Source organism: Suncus etruscus, chromosome 15, assembly GCF_024139225.1.
Source record: "Suncus etruscus isolate mSunEtr1 chromosome 15, mSunEtr1.pri.cur, whole genome shotgun sequence".
Lineage (NCBI taxonomy): Eukaryota > Metazoa > Chordata > Mammalia > Eulipotyphla > Soricidae > Suncus > Suncus etruscus.
Genome location: NC_064862.1, coordinates 64988732 through 65007471, shown reverse-complemented (window position 1 = coordinate 65007471; position 18740 = coordinate 64988732). Strand labels below are relative to the sequence as shown.

At 35.4% G+C, this 18740-nt stretch overlaps 1 protein-coding gene across 1 annotated transcript in view; it reads right to left on the bottom strand.

The window, feature by feature from the left end:
- The window catches only part of LOC126029907 (phospholipid-transporting ATPase ABCA3-like), a 113690-nt gene that overhangs the window by 18165 nt on the left and 76785 nt on the right, over positions 1-18740 (bottom strand). Inside the window, exons 23-24 of the mRNA XM_049788148.1 lie at positions 18535-18705; positions 7248-7426 (exon numbers count right to left, since the gene is read on the bottom strand). Coding sequence (XP_049644105.1) covers positions 7248-7426; positions 18535-18705 — 350 coding nt within the window. The remainder of the gene's footprint in view (positions 1-7247; positions 7427-18534; positions 18706-18740) is intronic.

Genomic DNA, 18740 nt, shown 5'->3' with positions numbered 1-18740 from the left:
ATACAACAAAAGAGATTGGAAAGAACCTTAAAGCAAATGATCAGAAAAATGGAAAAAAATACTCAAAGAATGTGAATAGATGAAAATAGAAGTCTTCAATAAACACAATAGGGACAACATAAAAATCATTGAAGTCCCAAAGACACAGGAAGAAAAACCCTAGGAAAAATCAAAGTTAAGGACATCATTGCAGAGAAATTTCCAGAGTTAAATGCTGCATGCAACCAAATGCTGCCTGCTTGAAGAGTACCAGCTAGAATAGACCCAAAGAAAAACACCCCAAAACACACCCTAGTCACAATGATAAATCCCACAGATAGGGATAGAATACTGAAAGAAGCAAGATCAAAAAGGGAAATTACATTCAAAGGAGCATCCCTAAGACTTACAGCAGACATGTCACAAGAAACTCTCAAGGCCAGAAGACAGTGGTGGGATATTGTGACAAGACTGTATGAAATGAATGCCTCACCGAGAATACTGCACCCAGCCCGAGTCACGTTCAGGTTTGAAGGAAGGATACATAGCTTCATGGATAAACAACAGCTCAGAAACTTCACAGATGATAAACCAGCCTTAAAAGAAAAACTGAAAGGTCTACTTTCAGACAAGAAAGACCAACAGACACACCAAACTTTCACACAAAGATGACACTAAATCCCATGACAATTATCTCTCTCAATGTCAATGGACTAAATGCACCAGTTAAGAGACACAGAGTAGCAAAATGAATCAAAAAGCTGAATCCAACATTTTTCTGCCTACAAGAAACATATCTGAATAGTCAGAAAAGACAGACTCAAAATCAAAGGTTGGAGGAAAATCATCCAAGCAAACAACTCCCTTAAAAAGATGAAGTGGCCATATTGGTCTGTTGAAATAATCTTTAGAATCATAAAACCTATAAGAGACAAATTGGACATTTTGTACTAATCAAGGGATATGCACAACAAAAAGAAATCATACTACTAAACATAAACACACTCAATGAGGATTAGCAAAATATTTAATACAGTTGTTGACACCTGAAAATTAAACAACAACTACTGAATAACCAGTGGATCAGGGATAAAATTAGAGGAAATAAAAACATTCCTGGAAACAAATAACAATGAATACACAAATTACCAGAATTTATGGGGCACAGCAAAAGCAGTGCTAAGAGGAAAATTTATTGCTTTGCAAGCACAATTTAGAAAGGAAGAATCAGCTAGATAAAAATCTTAATGACATAGCTTTTAAAATTAGAATGAACAACCAAAGGAACAAAATAGATAGGCAGAAAAAAATTCACAAAGTTCAGAGCAGAAGTCAATGAAGTTGAAATTAATAAAAACAATCCAAAAGATCAATGAAAGCAAAAGTTATTTCTTTGAAAAAAACAAACAAGATTGATAAACCATTAGCAAACCTCAAAAATAATGGAAGACAGAGAAACTTAATAACCCAGATTAGAAAAGGGGGAGATCACTACAGATTCTGCAGAGATTTAAAGGGTAATCAGAGACTACTTTGAGAAAATCTATGCCACAAAACATGAGAACCTGGAAGAAATTAATTCTTATAATCTTCCAAGATTAAACCAGGATGATATAGCATACCTAAATATACACATCACTACTGAGAAAATTAAAATGGTAATCAAAAGTCTCCCCCAAAATAGAAGCCTAGGCCCAGATGAATTCACTAACGAATTCTTTCAAATCTTTCAAGAGGAGTTATTACCAATACTTTTCAGGCTCTTAAATAAAATTGAAAAATCAAGAACACTCCCAAATAGTTTTTATGAATCTATCATTACCTTTATACCAAAACTAGACAGAGATGCTGCAAAAAAGAAAGAAAAAAAGAAAAGAAACCTACAGACCAATATCCCTGATAAACTTTCTAGAATATAGGATCAAATGCCTCATCAAGAAAATTATACACCATGACCAAGGAAGTTTTATTCCAGGAATGCAAGATAATTTAACATCGTAAATCAATCAACATAATATACCATATCAACAAAAAGAAAAATAAAAACTATATGATTATATTAATAGATGCAGAGAAAGCATTTGATAAGATCAAAAACCCATTATTGATTTAAAAATAAAACTGTCATCAAAATGGGGATGGAAGAAACTTTTCTCAATATAGTCAAGGCCATCTACCACAAGTCAATGGCAAATAACATTTTCTAAAATCTGGTACAAGACAAGTCTGCTCTCTTTCACCACTCCTATTCAACATAATTCTGAAAGTTCTTGCCACAACAATTAGGCAAGGAAAAGATATCAAGGGCATCTAGATAGGAAAGGAAGAAGTCAAACTCTTACTGTTTTCAAATGACATGATACTATATTTAGAAAACTCTAAAGACTCTAAAAAAAGCTCCTAGAAACAATAGATTTAAATAGCAAAGTTGCAGGCTACAAAATTAACACAAAAAATTTAATGGCTTTTTGTGCACCAATAATGAGAAAAAATGGACATTAGAAAACAATCCCATTCACATTAGAGTCACATTAGAGTCAAATATCTTGGAGTCAAACTTGACTAAAGAGGTGAAGGACCATAGAGCTGGAGAGATAGCATGGAGGTAAGGTGTTTGCCTTTCATGCAAAAGGTTGGTGGTTTGAATCCTGGCATCTCATATGGTCCCATAAGCCTGCCAGGAGCGATTTCTGAGCATAGAGCCAGGATTAACCCCTGAGCACTGCCGAGTATGACTCAAAAAAAAAAAAAAAGAGGTGAAGGACACACGTAAATGGAGATACATATGCTGTTCATGGATTGGTAGGATTAACATCATTAAAATACTCCCAAAATCATTGTACAGATTTAATGCGATTTTTCTAAGGATACCAATGACATTCTGAAATTCATTTGGAACAATAAATACCCACGAATAGCAAAAGCAACTCTTGGGAAAAGGAACATGGGAGGCATTAATTTCCTCAACTTTAAATTATATGGCAAAGCAATATTTATTAAAACAGCATGGTATTGGAATAAAGAAAGACCCTCAGATCAGTGGGATAAGCTTGAGTATTCAGAAACTGTGCTCCAGAAATACAATCAATTAATTTTTGATAAAGGGGCAAGAAATACAAAATGGAGCAAGGAAAGCATTTTCAACAAGTGGTGTTGGCACAAATGGTCAGCCACTTGCAAAAAAGCAAATTCAGAACTCCGTCTAACACCATGAACAAAGGGTTAGATTCAAATGGATTAAAGACTTTGATATCAGGCCCAAACCATAAGGTATATAGAACAACAAGTAGGTAAAACACTCCATGACATTGAGACAAAAGGCATTTTCAATGAAGAAACAGCACACTCCAAACAAGAGAAAGCAGATATAAACTGATGGGACTATATTAAACTGAGAAGCTTCTGCACCTCAAAGGAAATAGTGCATAGGATACAAAAGCCACCCACACAATGGGAAAAATTATTCATCCAATACCCATCAGGTAAGGAGCTAATATAGAAAATATACGAGGTATTGACAGAACTTAACAAGAAAAAAATAACTAACTTCATCAAAAATGGGAAGAAATGAACAGCTACTTCTTCAAAGAATAAATACAAATGGTCAAAAGACACATAAAAAATGTTCCCCATCACTAATCATCAGGGAGATGCAAATCAAAACAGCAATGAGGTACCATCTCAAGCCACAGAGATTGGCACACATCACAAAGAACAAGAACAATCAGTGCTGTCAGGGATGTTGGGAGAAAGGAACTCTCATTTACTGCTGGTGGGAATGCCATCTTGTCCAGCCTTTATGGAAAACAATATGGAGATTCCCCAAAAGACTGTAAACTGAGCTCCCCTATGATCCAGCTATATTACTCCTAGGAACATACCCTAGGAACACAAAAACACAATACAAAAATGCCTTTCTCACACCTATATTTATTGCAGCACTATTTACAATAGTCAGAATCTGGAAACAACCAAGATGCCCTTAAACAGATAAATGGCTAAAGAAACTGGTGCATATACACAGTGGAATATTATGCAGCCGTCAGGTGAGATGAAGTCATGAAATTTTCTTATACATGGATGTACATGAAATCTATTATGCTGAGTGAAATAAGTCAGAGAGAGAGAGACACACACAAAATAGTTTCACTCATCAATGGGTTTTAAGAAAAACAAACAAACAAAAAAAGAAAAAACCAAAGACATTATTGTATTAAAGCCTAGAAACAACAGAGATGAGGGCTGGAAGGACTGGCTCTTGATTGATGCTCACTACATAGAGTGGTGAATTTATTTAGAGAGATGACTACACTATCATGACAATGTTAATGAGTGAAAGAATTAGAATGCCTGTCTCGAATACAGGAAGGTGGTGAGGAAGGGGGTTGATAGAGGGCATTGGTGGTGGGAAGGCTGTACTGAAGTTGGGTTCATTTGAAACCCAACTACAATCATATATGTAATCATGGTGCTTAAATAAAAAATGTTTAAAAAAATAAAGGAGGTTTTCTGTTTTGACATTCAACCTACACAAGTAACAAGCAGGACAGGACAGAAAGAGAGTTGCATAGCTTGGGATAAAACTGAATTGTCATTGAATCTCAGAGTAATTAGACTGCAATGTAATAGACATAAAAGATTCATGCTTCACTGGACATAGGTGATTAAGAGAGACACAGATGGCCATCAGGAGCAGTGGACACAAGGGACACAAAATCATAGTCAAGCACATGGAGACACAGAAATGTGTCACATGGAGACGTGCCACTGAGTTTTGTGTCCAATGAGTTTTAGTTTTGAGGTATGGCAGAAGGTATTAAACCTCAGAACCAGGAGGTTTGTTTGCAAATTGTCACTGCAAACTCAGAATAAGGCAGTTGAATGGATTGTAATATTTTTTGAAATTCCCTCAGGCACAGATAGAAAAAGCAGTTCTCAGTCTCCCAACCACCTTCTGTGAATTCATTAACCTGTTCATAGTTTTTTGTTTTGCTTGTTTGTTACTTTTTTTCTAAGTTAGTGTTAACACTACCAAGTTCTTAGAAGAATTATTTAGTGGATAAGTTTTCTTTTACTCGTAGTGTTTCACATTAAGGAAGCAAATATCTATTCTTAGTTCATGAGATACTGTCTAGGAGAGTATGGCTTTCTGGCCTGTGGAAATGTGGTTTTTCTCACACCCAATAATTTCTTGTTTCCCCAATGGACACAGAGACCTCTTATAGATAGGTTTTGACTGACTTGATTACTATAACTGCTGAGTCTGTTGAGAGACAATGATATGTATGTGTTGTAAGTAATAAAACAGGTTACCCTGGCTATTAGGAAACAGTTGTAGATCTGGGATTAGTCCAGGTGAGTTATTAAAACTAGATAACTACTGAGCTCTGGGAAAGAAGCTTTGAAAAGTCTTAAGAAGATGACATACTTATATGTGGTATTTAGGGTTTTATTCAGTATTCTTCCCCAGGGGGTTGGGTTCCTCAAAGCACTCAAATCCACACCTCACGTTACTAAAATTATAGAACCATTCCAGATTAAATTCCATTACCCTATCTTATAAGGGAGTATTTACAGAGGAGACACTTTCAGAAGATTCTGAAATAAATGTGTCTTAAGGGAATTTCTTTATGTTATTTTATTATAAACATTAATATATTTTATGCCCTTTGCAATATTTCAAGAATCAGTAGCAAGGACCCTTTCTCAGCATGAATACGGCTTCAACCACTATGGCTTCTAGGTTGTGTTATTCTATCAAGAAGTCAAATAAAAACCTTTTCCCAAACTTGGTTATTTCTTCCCTTCCCACTCCGTAGAGCACCCAACTGAAAAAAGATTTTTCAAACTCAAATGTTTTCTGCTAGTCTCAGCTTGTCTTAAAAGGTCAAGGAGCCAAACTGGAGCTCTGGCTCCATGTCACCACCTGAACACAAACAGGGTCAGGTTACAAAACAAAACAAAGGAAAAATCTGCAGAAGCACCATTTTGAGAAGCTATTGTCGCCACAACGTTTGAGACTGTTCTCTTCTACTCAATCATTTGTGTTACTATCAACTTAATATAATCCTGCCTTTTGTAAGTCTACAGTACTTTCTAATTCTTTTCATGTCACAGAGCAAGAACATGCAACAGTAAATGCAAAGCTCACATTTGTGTCAAACATACAAAGGACATTCTCAAGATTGACTATATGCTAAGTTGGAGAACAAAAAAACAATAATTTAATGAAAATAGCATAAAGATTATTCTTTGATGGAAAAGAAAATAAATTAAGAAACAATAGCAATAATATACACTCTAACCTAGGACAGATGGTGGTTCGATCCACCAGAGTTTTATATGGTCCCCCAAGCCAGGAGCAATTTCTGAGCGCATAGCCAGGAGTAACCCTTAAGCATCACCAGGTGTGGTCCAAAAACCAAAATAAATAAATAGATAAATAAAAACAAACACAAAAAACAATAGTAATAATATGGTTAGAAACATAAGAAATATTTGCAAATTATTCCAAGGAAGGGAATAAAGGAAATTATAAAAATGCTTTGAATGTAAGTAATATTGAAAATTCACAAAAAAACTTTTTTTCAATGAACAACTTAAGCACAGGCTACAAGAAAATTTCTAATATTAAGTGTTATTTTAGAACAAAATGGAAGTTTTAAAACATATGAGCATGAAAAATCCCAAAAGAATACTAAAAGAATGCAAACATTAATAGGAAATTATAAACGTTGAGATGCAGAAAATAGTAATTGAGAAAAGCTAAGATAAAATTTAGTTATTTCATATGATCAACAGAATGAATGTAGTTTATTATATGTAAATTTTAAACAATGCATTTCAAGAAATTTAAAGAAAATGCATTCCTGTCAGTATAATTTTCTTTCATGTAGTGAGATGTATAATATAGCATACAATATATTATTCTATGATGGTATAGTACACTATAGTATACTATATGATTTTATATAGAGCATACACAATATATACCATATATATACTATATATTACTTCATGTTTCATGTGCAATTTTCAAGTATTATTTTAATTTATTTTTCGGTTGTTTTTGGGGGGTAGTACAGCTGGTGGTGTTCAAAAATTATTCTTTGCTATGTGCTCAGAGATCACTCTTGGCTTGCCTTGGGAATACATACGTGGTTGCAGGAATCCAATCCTGCTTGATCATGTGCAAGGCAAGTTTCTTATCCTCAGTATTATTACTCCAACCTTCACATTATTTTTATGGTCTAATGTTAAGTACTTACCTGCCTGAATATCTTATATAAACTAAAGGCAATATTTTGATTGAAAAATGTTTTTATCCTCCACAAAGTAGTTTCCAAAAAGATGATCAATATAAGGCAAATAAAGCCTGTAAGAATCATTCTCATGAGATACCTTCCAATCATCTTCTCTTTAAGAGAATAAATAAAATAATCCTCACCTGAGGGTGGAAAATCAGAAATTCTTACAACAGAACATTGACACGAGACTAAAAGTACAATAAAAAAATAAATAAAACATTAAGTTAAGTTGAAATCATAAATTAATATTTAAAGTAGAAATAATTGTCCTGTTACATGAAAATTATTTGAACCACTTTTAAGACTAATGTTCATAAATATAATAGATTGCAATCATGTAAGCATGTACATATTTCTAGCTCTTGCTATAAAATAATGTATATAATACATATACTCAAAATTATTTTCAAAAGCATAAAATATTAATTGATAATTATAAATATTAAATTGAAAGTTCTTGCAAAACAATTCAAAAGCTACTCTTTTCTCAAACTAGATGTAAACCAAGCCATGAAAGATCATGGATACACCATCCATGCAACAGAAAGCTGGCAAATTCAGAGAAGAGGGCCGGCCAAGCCCCTGCCCTGTCAAAGCCATGCCTGCTGTCTTTATCACCCAAAACTACCATTTTCCCAGTGCCCCTGCCACATCACTCCTCTACAATTTCCTTCAGGGATACAATCTGGCCAAACTTCAGGTATTGGTCTTTGGGCTGATATCACCAGGGCCTTTTGGAACTAGTGCAGGACCCTCCCTCCATATCTTTTTTTTTTCTTCCTCCATATCTTTTTTCTTCCAGGAGGCCTTGCAGCTGAGTACACACCTCTAAAAGTCAGAATTTTAGTGCTAGAGCTTTGAATTTCTGACAACTTCATTTATTTAACGCAGTTATCCCTGTAGGAACAGACCAATTTAACAAAATGGACACTAACAACAAGATTACTAAACCTGTCATTATATTAATGACTTCACTGGATATATAAAAATTTTCACAAATGTGCTTGCTACTGTATTTTTTATTTTTAATAAAATATTTATTTAAGCACCATTATTAAAACATGTTTGTAGTTGGGTTTCAGCCATAAAGAAGTACACCCCCCTTCACCAGTGCAACCTTCCCATTACCAATGCCCTATATCTCCCTCCTTCCCCATCCCCCACATGTCTTTGAGACAGGCATTCTATTTTAATCTTTTTAATGGACCACATTTTATGGTAATTCTATTTTTTAATGGGCCACATTTTAGAGTAAATCAGATTTAACCCGGGTAGACTCAAGTGCAAGGCAAAAGCACCCTACTCATATTATCACTCCGGCCTTGTATTGATTCTTAAGTTCTTCCAACTATCAAAAAAGCAGGAAACCTTTCTAACATCTTCTATGATGCTAACAGTAAACTGATAGCCAAAATTGATAAAGATACTACAAAAATATGAAAAAGGGAAATAAAGACAAATTTACTCGCTACCATTATAATGATAGTTGTTGGTATAGTTATTTCTCTAACTGAGCTCACCAAACTTTGTGGTAATCTTTCTCTTGTGAGCTGGTCCTTTCAAAACTCATTTCTATTATCCCTGAGTTTTATTACCATACTATCTTTTTTTTCTTTTGTAAGATAAATATCTTTATTTAAGCACCGTAATTACAAGCATGTTTGTAGTTGGGTTTTAGTTATTAAAAAAAAAAAAGAACACCTTCTTCATTAAGAAGATTATTCTAGGGGCCGGAGCAGTGGAGTAAGTGGTAGGGCATTTACCTTGCAAGCGCTAACCTAGGACAGACATCGGTTTGATCCCTCGTTGTCCCATATGGTTCCCCAAGCCAGAAGCATTTTCTGAGCACATAGCCAGGAGTATAACTCCTGAGCGTTACCGAGTGTGGCCCAAAAAAGCAAACAAACAAACAAAAAAAAGATCTAAACTTTTTTTCTTTATTTCTCTTTCATATTTTTGAGTATCTTTGTCAATTTTGGCTCTCAGTATATCAGTGTAATGTTAGTATCATAGAAGATGTTACAAAGGTTTATTTTTGTTTTTAATTTGGAAGAACTTAAGAATCAATACAGGGCTGGAGTGATAGTACAATGAGTAGGGTGCTTAACTTGCACTTGAGTCTACTCAGGTTAAATCTGATTACCATAAGATGTGGCCCATTAAAAAAAAGAATCAACAGTAAGTCTTCTCTGAAGATTTGATAAAGTTTACTTATAAACCCATCTGGCCAGAGTTTTTATTTCTTAATTACTGTTTCAATTTTCTTGCTTACCATTAGTCTGTTTGGACTTTCTACTTCCTCCTTATTCAGTTTAAAGATATTTCATGTATTTAGGAATTTGTCCATGTTTTCTAGGTTATCTAGTTTTACAAAAAAGCATTGTTCATAGGAAGGTCTCAAGATATTTTCAATTTTGATAAGTTCTGTCCCCACCCCAACCTTTGTCTGATCTTAATGGTTGAGCTCTTTCTTTTTATTTTCCTCATTAGTAAGCCAAAAGTGTCTGTCTTGTTTATTCTTTTGAAAATTATATCCTGATTTTATTGATTCTTTGTTTTGCTTTCTTGGTTTCTGTCATTGATTTCTGCTCTAGTTTTTATTCTTTCTTTACTTCTATTAGTGTTTGTGTTCATTTGTTGTTGGTTCTCTAGACATTTAAGGTATTTGTTCAGGTTATTAATTTTATCTTTATCTTTTATTCGTATGTAGGTCTGTATTGTTATGAATTTATCCCTAGTGCTGCTTTTGTTGTGTACCATAGATTTTGGTAACTTGCTCTTTTATTATCATTCGTCTCAAGGAATCTTTTTATTTCTTCCTTTATTTCCTCTTTGATCCAACTGTTATTTATCAGCTAGTTATTCAGTCTCCAAGTGTTACAGTTTCTACACATCTTTTCATGGTTAATTTTTTTTGTCCCCCTTCCCCTATGGTTAATTTCTATCTTTGTGGTGTTGTCGTCTGATAGGATACTTGGTCCTATGTTTTTTAATTTATGGATGTTAGATCTATATCCTAAAATGTGGTCTATCATGGAGATGGTTCCTTTTTACTAGAGAAAAATATGTATTATCTTTTTGAGGATGGAAGGCCCTGTATAAATCCATTAGTTCCAGCTCTTCTAGTTCCTCATTTAGGATTGTGATGTCTTTACTGATATTCTGTCTACTAGATCTATCCAGTGTGACAGTTGCATATTTACTTCCATGTTTCTTTCCATGTATTTCTCTAGGTTTGTGAGTAAAAGCCACATTAACTTTGATGACCCAAATTTTGATTTTGATTAGAGTTAGTAGTTTTGGGTTCATTATTCACTTGTCCAATATGGAGTATTTCTAATTATTTTCTTTAGGTTGAATAAAATTTGGTATGATATAAATATAGCTGTCCCTGCTTTCTTTTTACAGCCTTTCATTTCTTTTGCCTTTCAATGACTTGTTTAATTGCTTTCCATCCTATTACTTTGAGCCTCTGTCTACACTGTGATTTGGAGGTGGGGTCACACCTGGCAGCACTCAGGGGTTACTCCTGGCTCTGAGTTCAGGACTTAATCCTGGCAGGCTCTGGGGACCAGATGGGATGCTGATAATTGAACCACCTTCTGTCCTGGGTTAGCTGCATGCAAGGCAAATGCCCTACTGTTGTGCTATCTCTTTGACCCCTATCGTGTGATTTTTAGATGTGTTTTATATAATCAAAATATGAATGAATTTTGTTTCTTAGGCCATCCATATTTCTATTTTGCCTTTTTGATGTAAGAATTAAGTCTGTTGGCTGTGCTTTTGTTCACTCTGAGGACTTCAAGGGAAACTTCTCCTTGCCTGTGCCTGTCTGCCTGTGTTTCTGAATCCCTGAAGATTTCCTCAGAGGCCTAGGGAGCGCAACCCCAAAAGACTGCATTTTGAAGCTGCCCAGTAAATACATTCTGGCTGCGGGTGTCACTGCCCAATAAGCTGAGGTCTCTGGTCTGTGGAGGCTCCACCCTAATGTGCCTTTGTTCACTCTGAGGACTTCAAGGGAAACTTCTCCTGCCTGTGCCTGTCTGCCTGTGTTTCTGAATCCGTGAAGATTTCCTCAGAGGCCTAGGGAGTGCACCCCAAAAAAACTGTCAACTAGAGAAGCAGAAGAGCGGCTTCGCTTCGCGGCCGTGCACTCTTTCTAACCAATGAACCCCACCACAACATGTAGAAAAAACCACACTACAAGCATGACAATGGGAAACCTCGCAGGCAAACACCATCCACAGAGAATGAAGACAAAAGCTCCGATGACCTAATAAATTTGAACCACCTAATTAACCTCTCAGATAAGAAGTTTATAATAAAAATATGGAAGATGTTCGTAGAACTCTCAAGGCCAGAAGACAGTGGTGGGATATTGTGACAAGACTGAATGAAATGAATGCCTCACTGAGAATACTGCACCCAGCCTGACTCACATTCAGGTTTGAAGAAATAATAAATAGGTTCATGGATAAACAACAGCTCAGAAACTTCACAGATGATAAACCAGCCTTAAAGGAAAAACTGACAGGTCTACTCTAAGACAAGAGAGACCAACAAACACAGCAAACTTATCTACAAAGATGACATTAAATCCTATGACAATCATCTCCATCAATGTCAATGGACTAAACTCACCAATTAAAAGACACAGAGTGGCAAAATGGGTCAAAAAGATGAATCCAACTTTCTGCTGCCTACAAAAAGCACATCTGAATAGTCAGAACAAACATAGACTCAAAATCAAAGGCTGGAGGAAAATCATCCAAGCAAACAGCACCCTCAAAAAGGCTGGGGTGGCCATATTAATATCTGATGACACAACTTTATACTCAGAAAAGTGGTAAGGGACAAAGATGGACACTATGCACTAATCAAGGGATATGTGTAACAGAAAGAAATCAGACTATTAAACATATATGCACCCAATGAGAGACCAGCAAATTATCTAATACAATTGCTGACAAATCTGAAAGAAGAAATCAATGATAACACAATAATTGTGGGAGACTTCAACACGGCCCTATCAACACTTGATAGGTCAACCAGATTGAAACCCAATAAAAACATACTATCCCTGAAAAGAGTTATGGAAGAAAGAGGACTAGTAGATATATACAGGACACTCCATCCCAAAACACCTGGATGCACATTCTTTTCCAATGTACATGGGTCATTCTCCAGAATAGACTACATGCTGACACACAAAACATACCTCCATAAAATCAAAAGGATAGAAATCTTGCAGGCTACCTTTGCTGACCACAAGGCTCTGAAATTAGTTGTGAACTACAAAGCCACACAGAAGAAAAAATTTAACAATTGGAAATTAAACACCCTGCTACTGAACAACCAGTGGGTCCGAGAGAAAATCAAAAAGGAAATCAAAAATTTCCTGGAAACAAATAATAATGAAGACACAAACTGCCAGAATCTATGAGACACAGCAAAAGCAGTCCTGAGAGGAAAATTTATAGCTCTACAAGCACACATCAGGAAGGAAGAAGGGGCATACCTAAAAAACTTAATGATGCAGCTCAAAAAATTAGAAAATGACCAACAAAAGGAACCAAAAATAGGGAGATAGAAGGAAATAACAAAGCTGAAAGCAGAACTCAATGAAGTAGAAAACCAAAAAACAATCCGAAAGATCAAGGAAAGCAGAAGTTGGTTCTTTGAAAAAATAAACAAGATTGATAGACCATTGGCAAAACTCACAAAGAAAGTGAGAAACCTGATAACCCATATTAGAAATGAAAAGGGGGAGATCACGACAGATATCGCAGAGATCCACAGGGTAGTCAGACTACTTTGAGAAACTTTATGTTACTAAACATGAGAACCTAGAAGAAATGGAAAAATTCTTGGACACATAACATTCCACATTTAAGTAAGGAGGATGTAGCATATCTAAACACCCCCATCACTATTGAGGAAATTGAAACTGTAATCAAACATCTGCTCAAAAAGAAAAGCCCAGGCTCAGATGGATTTCCTAATGATTTTTTTCAAATCTTTCAAGAGGAGTTACTACCACCAGTACTAGTCAAGCTCTTCCATGAAATTGAACAAACGGGAACACTACCAAACAGCTTTTATGAAGCCAACATCACCTTGATACCAAAACCAGACAGAGACGCTGCCAAAAAAGAAAATTACAGACCAATATCCCCAATGAATGCTGATGCAAAGATCTTCAACAAAATCCTGGCAAATAGGATCCAATGTATCATCAAGAAGATCATACACTACGACCAAGTAGGTTTCATCCCAGGAATGCAAGGATGGTTTAACATCCATAAATCTATCAACATCATACACAGCATCAACAATAAGAAAAATAAAAATCACATGATCATATCAATAGACGCAGAGAAAACATTTGATAAGGTCCAACACCCATTCTTGATCAAAACTCTCAGCAAGATGGAAATGGAAGGAACCTTTCTTAATATAGTTGAAGCCATCTACCACAAACCATTGGCAAATATTATCCTCAATGGAGAAAAACTAAAAGCCTTTCCTCTAAATTCTGGTACAAGACAAGGCTGTCCGCTCTCACCACTCCTCTTCAACATAGTACTGGAAGTTCTTGCTATAGCGATCAGGCATGAAAAAGATATCAAGGGAATCTAGATAGGAAAGGAAGAAGTCAAGCTCTCATTGTTTGCAGATGACATGATACTCTACTTAGAAACCCTAAAGACTCTACCAAAAAGCTTCTAGAAACAATGGATTCATATAGCAAGGTGGCAGACTACAAAATCAACCTACAGAAATCAATGGCCTTTTTATACACCAATAATGATAGGGAAGAGATGGAAGTCAGGAAGGCAATCCCATTCACAATAGTGCCACACAAACTCAAATATCTTGGAGTCAACTTGACCAAAGACGTGAAGGACCTTTACAAAGAAAACTATAAAACCCTGCTCCAAGAAATAAAAGAGGACACACGGAAATGGAAACACATACTCTGCTCATAGATTGGCAGGATTAACATAATTAAAATGGCAATACTCCACAAAGCATTATACAGATTTAATGTGATCCCCTTAAAAATACCCATGACATTCTTCAAAGAAGTGGATCAAACACTTATGAAGTTCATCTGAAACAATAAACACCCTCAAATAGCTAAAGCACTCCTAGGGAAAAGGAAAATGGGAGGCATTATTTTCCTCAACTTTAAATTGTACTGCAAATCAATAGTTATCAAAACAGCATGGTATTGGAATGAAGATAGACCCTCAGATCAGTGGAATAGGCTTGAGTTCTCAGAGAACATTCCCCAGACATACAACTACCTAATTTTTGACAAAGGAGCAAAAATCCTAAGTGGAGCAGGAAAAATCTCTTCAACAAGTGGTGCTGGCAGAACTGGTTACCCACTTGCAAAAAAGCAAAATAGACCCCCCAGTTAACATCATGTACGAAGGTAAAATCCAAAAGGATTAAAGACCTTGATATCAGACCTGATACCATAAGGTATATAGAACAACACATCGGTAAAACACTCCATGACATTGAGACTAAAGGCATCTTCAAGGAGGAAACTGTACTTTCCAAACAAGTAGAAGCAGAGATCAACAGATGGGAATACATTAAACTGAGAAGCTTCTGCACCTCAAAAGAAATAGTGCCCAGGATACAAGAGTCACCCACTGAGTGGGAGAAATTATTCACCCAATACCCTTCAGATAAGGGGCTAAGATCCAAAATATACAGGGCACTGACAGAACTTTACAAGAAAAAAACATCTAATCCCATTTAAAAAATGGGGAGAAGAAATGAAGAGACACTTTGATAAAAAAAGAAATACAAATGGCCAAAAGGCACATGAAAAAATGCTCCTCGTCACTAATCATCAGGGAGATGCATATCAAAACAACAATGAGATACCACCTCACACCTCAGAGATTGGTGCACATCACAAAGAATGAGAACAATCAGTGCTGGCGGGGATGTGGAGAGAAAGGAAATCTTATCCATTGCTGGTGGGAATGCTGTCTAGTCCAACTTCTATGGAAAGCTATATGGAGATTCCTCCAAAATCTGAAAATTGAGCTCACATTTGACCCAGCTATTCCACTTCTAGGGATATACCCTAAGAACACAAGAATACAATACAAAAATTCCTTTCTCACACCTATATTTATTGCAGCACTATTCACAATAGCCAGGCTCTGGAAACAACCAAGATGCCCTTCAACAGATGAATGACTAAAGAAACTATGGTACATATACACAATGGAATAGTATGCAGCTGTCAGGAGAGATGAAGTCATGAAATTTTCCTGTATATGGATGTACATGGAATCTATCATGCTGAGTGAAATAAGTCAGAGGGAGAGAGAGAGATGCAGAATAGTCTCACTCATCTATGGGTTTTAAGAAAAATAAAAGTCATTTTTGTTACAATCCTCAGAGACAATGAAAGGAGGGCTAGAACTTCCAGCTCACTGCATGAAGCTCACCACAAAGAGTGGTGAATACGCTATAGAAATAACTACACAGAGAACTACCATAATCATGTGAATGAATGAGGGAACTGGAAAGCCTGTCTGGAGTACAGGTGGGGGTGGGGTGGGATGGAGGGAGATTTGGGACATTGGTGGTGGGAATGTTGCACTGGTGAAGGAGGGGTTCTTTACATGACTGAACCTAATCACAATCATTTATGTAATCAAGATGTTTAAATAAAGAAAAAAATGAAAAAAAATAAATAAAAGGAAAGAAAATAAAAGAATTAAGTCTGTTGATTTTTCAGGTATTTTATTAGCATAAAAAGAAGTACTCCTATAGTTTATTTGTTTTTGAGAAACAATGTAGGGTTATATCATTCTAATAATTTGTTCAACTCTTGTGAATTTTAGAACTTGGAGTACATATAAATGTGTATAGTATTAGGATCAGTATCTATGGGGTATACTTTATAACCTCCCCCTTTATTCCTGGATCTATTTGTTAAATTTTTTTCTTAGTAATTCTTATATTAAAGGGTTGTCAATTTTATCCATTTGAAAATTCTTCTGGTTTCATTAGTGCTTTTTGGGAGAGAATTGAGTAACACCCAATGGTGCTCAGGGGTTACTCCTGCTCTGTGCTCAGAAGTCGCTCCTGGCAGACTTGAGGAACCATATGGAATGCCAGGGATCAACTTTGGTTGGCCACATGCAAAGCAAATACTCTGCCCACTGTACTGATACTCCAGCCCCTCATTAATGCTTTTATTCTTATTGATTTTTAATTTATTTTCATTTTTTTCTATTTTCTTGCTTTTACTGTTTTTGGCCTTATTTCTTCTTTCATCTTATGTTCCTTTCCATTTAAGATTATTCTTGTTTTGTGATATATGTGTGTATTATTTATTTTTGTTATAAACTTCCCCTTTGTTACTGCCTTTTCTATATCCCATACATAGGACAATTCACATTTCCATTTTCTTCTATTTTCATGTATTTAAATTTTTCACTTTTGATTTTATAGATGATGGGTAGTTGTTCAGTGGCATGCTATTTAGACTCTATATTCTTGAGGTTTATCCAACTTATTTTTGGTTGTTAATCACTATCCATAATTGCTTTTATGCATTTTGATACTCTTTTCTGTTTTTATGGAGGGGGAAATTGGAGAAAAGTGAAGAGCCACAACCAGGAATGCTCTTGGCTTACTCTTACTCTCCTGGCAGTGCTCAGAAGACCAGAAACTATGTCAAGATCTAACCTAGATCAGTAGCCTACAAGGCAAGTACTTTAAATACTGTTTCAGGCCTTATGCTCCTTCTTTTTATTCTAATATTTTAATCACTTTCATTGAACGATATTTTAGCCAATATAAAATATTTATTTATCTCTATTACTTTTTTTTGTTTGTTTTTTCTGGGTTTTGGGCCATACCCAGTGATGCTAAGGGGGTACTCCTGGCTCTGTGCTCAGAAATCGCTCCTGGCTTGGGGGACTATATAGAATGCTGGGGTATCGAACCGTGGTCCGTCCTAGGTTAGTGTGTGCAAGGCAAGTGCCCTATGGCTTGTGCCACAGTGTTCCAGCCCTTCTTTTTGTTACTTTAAAAAAAAATTATTTTATTTAAAGAGTATGTATCATATTACTGACACACTTGATCATAATACATTAGTTTTCAGGTAAGTAAAACAAGTAAAGAAAGAAAAAAGAAGAGAAAAATATACAGTGACAGCAAATAGGTGGAAATGTGTTACTTTTTTTTATTTTTATTTTTTATTTTTGGGTCATACCCGGCAGCCCTCAGGGGTTACTCCTGGCTCTATGCTCAGAAATTGCTCCTGGCAGGCTCGGGGGACCATATAAGATGCTGGAATTAAAACCACCATCTTTCTGCATTTAAGGCAAATGCCTTACCGCTGTGCTATCTCTCCGGCCCCAATTTGATACTTTTTTAAAGCTTTATTTTACATCTTTTTTAATTTGATATGAGTATGGTCGCCTATACCCTTTTTGGTTATTATTTTCCTTAGAGTGTTGTTTTCTCATTTTACTTTCAGCCTATATTTATTATTGGATTTCGGATGAGTTTCCTATAGAAGAAAAAAAGTTTGAGCTTTTTCTAGTTTACCATATATGTACATTTTAACTGTTAATTTGAGATCACTGATGCTTTATAAATAAATAATATTAATTATTACTGTTTTATATGAATTTTCTTTAAATGTATTTTGTTTTATGATCAAGTTCTATTATTTTTAACTGTCATTTCTTTATTCTAGGTGTTTATTCTAAAGCTTAAATATCGTGTCCTAAGTCTTGACCTATTTTAATTTTAAAGCGAGCTCATCTTATAGGTTATTAAATGTACCAATTACTATTCTCTTCTTCTGTTTCATGTATTAGGTGTCTTGCTATTTCTAGATGGGATGTCTTTTATTTCAATTAAATACCTTACAGTGTATATTGTTATTCTTAGAGCCATTCATATGCTTCAGACCTTCCACTACTGTTTCCATGTCACTTGTAAGTATTTATTCCACTCAACACTCCCCCACAAACCTGAACCTCTCAGGTCTGTATCTGAGTTGTGCTATCAACTAGTATGTAAAATGACTTATATTTTGAGAATAAGTACATATATTCAATTTAAAATGACTTATTTTTATAAGTCTCCTGATTCTATCTTTTGATATATGGGCAGATTTCTCCATATTTCATGAGTTGAGCCTAAGGATAAAGTATTAAAGACTCAGAGGTTAAAGACTCAAGTAGATACTTACTCAATTCTTTACAGTTTAAATGGTCAGGAGGATGCTTTACTGAGCACAGTAATCTATTGTGGTAGAAGTCAAAATAGTTTCTCAAGCATTTCCCAAGGTTAAAATTTGGAAAGATTATTAGTCCTTTAAGAATAAAATTTTTGGTGGAATTCGATATGCCACGTTGAATATCTTAAAAAATAAGTAAAATTAAGGTTGATTATAAG